General features: G+C 42.1%; 1 protein-coding gene across 1 annotated transcript in view; it reads right to left on the bottom strand.

Annotated features, from left to right (window-relative positions):
- Positions 1–2,895: 2,895 nt before the first annotated feature.
- Positions 2,896–8,695, bottom strand: part of ECHDC1 (ethylmalonyl-CoA decarboxylase 1) — a 31,741-nt gene continuing 25,941 nt past the window's right edge. The window contains exon 5 of the mRNA XM_010166403.2: positions 2,896–3,626. Within this exon, the coding sequence (XP_010164705.1) occupies positions 3,221–3,626 (406 nt within the window). The 3' untranslated portion in view covers positions 2,896–3,220. The remainder of the gene's footprint in view (positions 3,627–8,695) is intronic.

Genomic DNA, 8,695 nt, shown 5'->3' with positions numbered 1-8,695 from the left:
AACATCTAGCTTACCTAGATTGCCCACTTGGTAAGTATATTTCTGTCAGAAGCAAATATGATAAAGTATCTACAGTGGTAAAAGTGACCTCCAGTATCCACCTTTGAAGGCTTGGTGCTGAATCCACGCTCCCATTAAGCACTCTGGCTGTCCCAGTACAGAGAGGCATGGGTACAAGACAGGTGCTTCACAGTGTAATAGGAAATGGTTGCCGAGGAGGGAGCTGGCAAACTAGTCCCTAGGAAATACAAAAGCCAACAGTCCATTTAATTAGACAGGGAGTATCAATTTTGAACAGAGGTTTCTAATTTATTTTGTATATTTAGTGCTTGTTTGTTTTTAGGCCATTTCTGAAGGGGAACAAAAACTGAGATGAAGCTTGGAGTCTTTAATAATTGTAAAGAAGATATAAATACTTATCAGCTGCTGGTTATAGGTATTTGTCACTTTAAGATGATAAGCAAGTATTCGATTAAGTAAATCATTTGGGTTTGAAATTGGTAAAATGAGATTCTGTTTCATCTCGCTCAGTCTGGAGCTCTCATGCTAGCACTCAAGGTAATTTAGTTAGGCTGGTTTTCATATGAAGGGCTGTACTCGCTTTTAAAACAGAAAAGACACCAGAGAATATGGTATTAGGCTGCTCACAAAATGCTTGATCCAAGCAAACACCTGTAATTACCTTCAAAATCTCCTGTAGCTATGTTTGGTATTTTTGTGATTCCAACAGACTAGAGGACAATGAGTTTCTGTAACCTTTTCTTAAAGTGTCTTGCTCAGTACTAGTTAATTATTTGTCCTGTTCTGAGCAGCAAACATTTGCCTTTGATACAAACTGGAGAGGATGCCTGGGGAAATGTATTATTTGCTGAAATGAGAAGTAAGTTCATAATCTACAAATCAAAATGGAAAGTGGTCTCCAATAGATGTACATACAGAGTTTTCCCCTTACTGACAGCACAGGTCTAGTTCAAAATGTGCAAGTAAAACAGATTCTGCTTTTCTGCTACAATTTCCTCCCTTTCAAATTTATATCACCCAGTGCACAGGATACGCTAATGAGCCTTACAGCCTGGCATCTGAAAAAGCAAAAATAATTCAAGGGTCTTGCTCAGGTTCCAAGCAATTTTCACATCCATTTTAAAAACATAATGACAGTATTAGTAATGGCAAATTAATTCTTGTTACTAGCAAAGACATAACTAGTTACCTGTTAAAGCACAATTTTTTTGACTCATGACAACGTGATATGCTATTGCTTCAAAACGTTGGATGAGTATGGACTGGAGCATGCTCTGAATGCTCAGTGATGTTGGCAGTCTGGAATCCCTCACGAGTCTTGAGGGACTTCATGAAAAGCAAAACAGCTTCATTACTAAACAGTCAGGTACTGCCTGACTATATTAAAACATCTGTGCTTCAAAGTCAGGGGCTTGAAGTCCGTTAGAGCACGGGAAAGAATAGAGCTGCATAGGGGACTAACAACTGAGCTACTGGAGGGTGGGGAGGTGGGGAAAAGGCACAAACCAGATCACTACTCTCTCCCCATGTTCCCACTCCTGTCTCTTCTCTATCCTGAAAGTAAAAAATGAACTTTACTTTTGAGGAAGAAAGATTTGAAATCTGCCAGCAGCAGCTTCAGGTGTGAAGGCAAACAGGCAGGATCAACAGGGCAGAGTAAGTTCCTTATCCTCCCTGAGGTGCCAGCTCCACACACATCCCTTTCTTCAGCATTTCTTTTTGTTGCTTCGGGCTATACACATTCCCTGCTGGAAAAGCCATATAATAAAACATCCCCAAGCAGAGCACAGCATCTGCTCAAAAGCTGCAGAATCTTGACAGGCAATCCAGACATAATTCCCATCACTGATCTGTCCCAAGATCCTCAACACGTGTACAGTTACCTCGCTGTCTAAGACTCAGGAATCCTGCCACACTGTAGAAATCCTAACATGGATTTCCATCTAAGGAATCGCCTCCTTTTCCTGAGGGAGCTTTTTGCTTGTTCCCTGGATCTAGAGTTAGTTATGCATCCTCAGAGCCAATGCCACGTAGCCCAAAGTTTCCTCCTTAACACGCTCCCCTGGAGTACCTGGGTCCAGGGCTCAGATCTCAGCTCCTGCTGGATTCAGAGAAAAGTGCATACTAACCAACAGTACAGGAAACTCTCAGTCATGGATATGGCTCCGCGTTTTTGCTCTCACAGATGTTTCATTTTAAGAATTGTCTACCAAAGCAAGGACTTGGTGTTAGTTTCTAATTTCTGAAGGGAAAACCCTCCCCACTGAGTTATCTAATTACTTGCACAGTCACTGGCATTAAGTGGACACAGAATTCCAAATCTTCTGGTCAGCCCAAATATACAGCCTACCTATAAACATACTCTGAAGTAAGACAGACAGATCCACATGCAAGTCCTTACAGAATGCTGAAGTACTCAGACCACCCAGTCAGTCAAGGACATCCCATCTGGGGTCACGATACATCATGGCCTTCCAAGATTTCCACTAGATTCTATGTAAAGAATCAGGTCAGCAGCTTTGCACAGGTCCAGGTTATGGGAATGTGCAGATGCCTGTGTAGGCAGTTGGTTCCTCAAGCAATGAGAAGACACCTAAATGCATTTAAAGATCTGAATCGATGCCAGTGAATGGGGGCTATAAGCTCTTCAGTAAGGCAGAGCTTCTCCTGTAAAAACTGACATTAAAACTGAAGTATCCTTGGATACTTTCTCAGCAATTATAGAAAGAACTGACTGAAGATGAAAAAATAAAAAATATCATCTCACAAGTTATCATTCCTTCAAAGCTGCTTAAAGACACTGGTCTCATTTGGGGGAACTTGTATTTTAGCTTTAGATGCACCTGTTCTGCAAATAAATAAACCTCATATCTTTCAAGCAATTCCTTACCATACCAGTTAAAAAACTCAAAAGAAAATAATCTTCAGCCTAATTCCAAAAGAATTATAGTTCTATTCTCAGCACAGTATTTACCTTTACATACTAATTTCTCTAATCTCCATTCAGTGGTGATTAGGACAGTAAAGAGTCTGCTGGGTATTTCTCTGTGGTTGTACACTAAATATGTCTGCCAACATGAACAACAGGAATGTTAATGCCAGTTTAGATGAACAAGTCCTTAAATGATTTAGTTTAATGCCTGCTTTAGTGAAAGCTTTGTTTGCAAAAAGGTCAAGAACATTTCTTATATGTTGACTGTCATTTATGCTTTGGTCTTCTAACCAATGCCTGCAAATTGGCAGGCCCACCCCATACAGTTCCAAAAACGTCCTTCTCTGTCCTCAGGGCAGCTTCCACTGGTAGCTCTCTTCCTGCTGTCACCACCTTTTTCACAGCCCGAATCACACTGGCAGGACCCTCTGTATACTGACTCAGCCAGGCTCGGGCTTCTTCTAAGGCTGCAGTTTCCTCTGAAGATGACAATGTCTCTTCTGAGAGCCCAAGGCACAAAGCTCTCTCGGGGTCCACCCTGGCAGCCCCGCTCAGCAGCCGGAGGGCAGCCCCGCTGCCGACGATCCGCACCAGCCGGGCAGCTCCTCCCCAGCCTGGCACCAGACCCATGTGCTTGTGGACAAATCGAATTTCACTCCCTGGTGTCATCAACCTGTCAATGAAGAACAGACACACAGAGGTCAGTCTGTGCATGGACTTCCGTTTTCAGCTTGCCGGCACTCAATTTCCTATTTTCCCCTCCTCTCTGCTTCCAAAGGCGGATACAACTTGACAGCACGCTGATTACAGCCAGAGCTGGAGTATCTTAATTTTTACATCATCCAGTGCCTTGGCTGCAGCTTTTGGCCCTTCTCAAAATAGGCACAAAGGCTGGCACAAGTAAAGATGCTTAGTGCCCACACTGATACCTGTAGCTAGTTCTAAAAAGTTTTTGAAAACAGAATGGCAGATGGAGAGCACGTTACAATGATTGACAGTGCCAACACTGCCTTGCTAATTCACGCCTAAACAATGGGGTTTGGGGTAAAAGCCAAGCAATCTAACACACAAAACGTATTTCTTAAGAGGATGGACTATATCTTAGTACTGATCTGCACTGAGGAGGTTCTATCAGCAGCTTGGTGTTTGATTATAGCACAGTTGGGTTTTTTTGTTCCGGTAGTTTAAAGGGTCCATGTGAGTTTTGATTTCTAACTGCTCACCGTAGCAAGGGAAATCAGGCTGGATGCTCGGCTTATGGATCTCAACATGTAATAGAATTGCTTTCTATTTCTACTTACAATGTGTAATAGAATTGCTCCCCTCCAGAAGGTAGAGTCACATTCCTTTTTTTCAAAGATTTCACATCTTTGCTGCTTTTCTACAGTCTGTCACCTCCCTTATTTAAGAACTCGCCCTAGGGCTGATTAAGCCATCTCCCTGGAGGAGCTCTGCTGCAGCGGATTGTACTGTCTCCACATAAGTGTTCACACTGACACACATTAGGTTAGTGGAAAAACCCTCTAGAAATAGAAACATATAGAAAAGATGTAAAGAAACAGACCAGTACCTGATCTTTCTTAAGATGATGTTTTGCAGTGTGGTTATTGCTGCTGTTTATAAAACAAGGGATGTAAATTACACACGTGAAGTAGATTAGCTTCTACTTCAAGCACTAATTGGCTTTCTGAAGATAAATCTTGCAGTACTGAGATCTACACGCAAGTCTGTTTCCTAACAATGCAGTTTTCCATAATGAAAATCCCAAGGTGAACAGCTTTAAAATGGGAAAGGAAAACCTTCAAAAATGCAGCTACTTCTAGGAACTCACAGTTCCCAAATCTGCTTAATTATTGTTAATTTTAAGTTTGCCTGGTTGCCTTTTTCTTAACCAGAGCACCATCAGCATTCATGCCATCCTATAAAGAAGAGCTTATGCTTTATCCCAGACCCAGCACAATGCACAAAGGCAACAGCTGACATGCCAGATTGCATGAAAGCCTTTTTGTAGAAATAGTGGAGGAAGGTTGTGTGACAAAAGGAAGAGAGCAGAGTATTGCAGGGGAGGAAAGGCTTTTAGCTAACATTAGCAAGTGCTTCCCAAACCCAGCAAATCCCAGGGAGCTCAAGTCTCTCCTCCCCAAAAGGAAGACTCTGCAAGTATTCCAAAACTCCTTTACCAGCTCTGCTTCCTTTGCAATTTGCTGACATACAGTGTCCCACTGGGAACACAATAATGAAAACATTATTAAGGGTTTAATTCTAGCTGTGCTGAGCGATGTGAAGCATTAAAAAGGCATAGGCAGCTAGGCATGGCATAGGGAGCTAGGCATCTGATGGTAGACAATCTGCAAGCAGTCTCATAAGACAGCCACCGCAGGTCAGTAAGACAATGTTGTGTTTGTATGTTGAATCTGAGAGTATCCCGGGCAGCTGGGTTCAGGCCTTAAGGGCAGACATTGCAGTGAACTTCCCAAGGGCAGTGTATGGACTCATCTGGGAATTTGGGTCAATGCACGCTGAAGTTCGCATGGGAAGTCAAATTTCACATTAGAAGCACAGCTGATCTATCAGTGCCAAGAAGAAAAGAGTTGAAAACATCTAGTGTCTGGGAAAGGCTCTGATACCCTGCACAGTCTTCACAGTCTTTCCCTCTGAGAAAATGGAACCAAATATGATGTAAGGAAAATAAATGACTGACAGCTAAATCCATAGAGAGACTGTGAGGCTGCAACTTCCAGGATCTCATTGGGATTCACCTCTCCCTACAATGCTCCTTTGAACAAGCTCTACAGAAAACACTGAGATAAGTGGTGGTCAGTAGAAGGTGTAAAGTTAGTCTTGGACTGCCTTCAGGCTTAAGAAAGGTATCTATGGTTTTTCAGACTTTTCAGCTACGACCCCTCTCCTGAAGTCACACCATTTCTTACTGAAACCACCCATCACACTCTCTGTTAGGTACACCACTCACTTCCAGTCCCCATGCCCAAGGAAGCAATGGAGACCTGAGCTCAGATCTGAAGAGGCATATGCTGCTGCCAAGCTAGCGTGGGATCAGCCTCTGAACATCACCAGCTTTAGCCTCACATAAATATTTCCCTTTTTCTTTTATGAAAGGAATTAAGTCTATCTTCTAAGACATGACAGATCTGATCTCCCATTAGATAAATTTATGTAAGAAAAGCACATCAAGCATTACTAAACATAAAGAGGCAGACAGCAAAAGAATGAAAAGACCGAAGTACTGTTTTATTCCTCAGCTGTTTATACCTTCTTCATCTAGTACTGGCCCTGACTGAGACAGAATCGTAGATGAGCACAAAATGAACCCTGATTTGATTTAGTATGCCTGTTTGTGTCTTCCAGATCAAGGGAATTAAAATCTGGGTCTCCTGTATCCCAGAGGAAGGTCATACCAGTAGGTTCCTAGACACATGTCTTTCCTGCCCTAAAAAAAGAAGAAAATCTGTTGCATGACAATACTGCAAAAATATTTATTAAATGTAATTAATGTACAAAGCAACTGAAGACCTTACAAGCAGAGAAATATCCTTCAGAAATGTGAAGAGTAGCAAAATCCTCACAACTTAAATTGGAAATAAGAGGTTAAGGCAACATAAGCACCAAAGTGCAGCTGAAATCTTCTTTAAGAACACTGCATTTCCATCTTACTACAACACCCCTAAGAAGAAAGCACAGCCACCGTGGTCTGCATCCAATTTTGCGTTAGTCATCTAAAGCAAACAAGAGCTACAGCAAATGTTCCTGCTGTACGTTTTGAGATGTTCTCAGATGCACTAAATGTTACAAACGCTCCACCTTTGATCAGATGATTCCTTCACTCCACGACATCTCATTGTGCCCACAAACTACCAACTGTCACATCGCATCACATCACATCACATCACCGGCAACGCATGTGAGAAGAAAACCTCGTTTGCCCTTAACAATGCAACCTAACCAATCCCATCCTTAAACAGGTACACTTGCTTCCTCAAAGGCAGTGCTTGCTGTGAGCTAACAGCTATGCTTGCCTTTGCTAAAGTATTTCCCAGCTACTTGAAGCTGGAGCATAGACAATGAAAGATGAAAATGCAAACAAAAATGTATTTTCTCAGTTTTTCATACCTGCTTTTTATAGTACTCACATTGAACTGTTCCAACAGGTATACTTGGGTCCTTGGGCAGAATTAAGATCTATGCTTGCCCTTACCTCATCATTCCCTGGACTTTGGGGCTTGCATTATATTCAGCATTCTAACATGGCAAAGGCACTAATGAAGTTTACTAGGGAGGGACAAATACTATCCTCTCTTTTGTGCATTTTAAAAGCTCCTACCACTATCCTTCTGAAACCCATGATGGAAGAAAGGATGCTTAAAACACCAAACGTTGTCAGCAACCTGGATTTTGTTCCCATCCCTGTTTGACTCCCAGTGTCATATAAGGACACAGCTCTGGACTTCCAATCTTCTCCTTTTAGCTGGCCTGAGAGTGGCACACCATGGAGGGAGGCAGCCGGCATCACGCAGCACTGCAGCACCTGGTTCTCAGCCATGGTTATACTGAGAGAGGACAGCCAGAACTGCAGGAGGTTACTTCTGTGTCCCCCACAAAGAGTTTCGCCTCCTGCTCTCAAACCACCAGTCAACATAAATAATAAGCAAAGCTTATGCCTTTGGGTCATAGTAAGCTATGACCCAAACATGCTACCTTCTACAAATTTTAGTAACATCTATCTATCAGGAGACTGAACCAACACAGAGTGGAAAACTCTTCAAAAACAGAGTCAAAGGCCTTGGGATACAATTAAAAGGCATCCATAATTCTAACATGCTGTAGAGCAAGAGATATAGAAACAGAAATAATTAGAAATCTTCAAATAGAACTAGACATTTTTGCAAAATATAGATGCAAGATATCCAGACACAGGAAAAGCAATGGCCCAGCAACTATTTTAAATACAGGCAGAGACAGGCATTAAAGAAAAAGGAAAACCACCAGGAAAATGGTAACAGAAAGAAGGTTATCAAGGGCTAAACACTTGTTTTAATGAGTAAACAAGAGAAGAACAAAATTGATGTACAATCCACTCACACATTTTCCCCAACATGTATGTTTCTAATACACTCATTAACACAGCATCAGCTTAATTAACTCTTGTTAAATTAGGTAACAGCCATGCTACGCTGATATGTGGCAAAACCAGCCTTTTAAAGTACTGCTGGGGAGTACAAGTTCAAGCATTTGTTCAAGGTCAGGTATGACATTATCTGTGGATGGTGTTGATCATGTAAATGGAACTTTTTTTGCCAGGTGAGCCTGAAAATTTGATGACCTCACTTGTAAGTGACAAAAGCTCAGGTGTAACTAGTTCAGGATTTTGTAACTTTGCTTGGTGAATGCTAACCAGGACCATCCACCACAGCAGCAGCTCTCACATGAACGCTGGACCTGAAGTGAGCAAGAAAGCCAAAGTCCCTTATCCACTTCTTCTCTGTTCTCCTACTTTACCTTCTCAGCACTCAAAAATATAGTCCCTGACTCATTACTTCACCTGCATGTTGCATCTCAGTCTCACCCTATCTTCACTTACACTTCTTCAGCATCCCAAGAGGCACAGGAGATTCCTGCTGGGTTCTTGCAGCAAGTGACTGTGACTTGGGCAGCAGACAGAGAGTTGAACAAGGTAATATCTGTAACTTGATTGCCCTTCTTCTTTTATATGCTGATGCATACAAA

This window comes from Antrostomus carolinensis, unplaced genomic scaffold (assembly GCF_000700745.2).
Source record: "Antrostomus carolinensis isolate BGI_N321 unplaced genomic scaffold, ASM70074v2 scaffold20264, whole genome shotgun sequence".
Lineage (NCBI taxonomy): Eukaryota > Metazoa > Chordata > Aves > Caprimulgiformes > Caprimulgidae > Antrostomus > Antrostomus carolinensis.
Note: the sequence above shows the minus strand (reverse complement) of the source record. Positions and strands in the feature narration are given on the sequence as shown.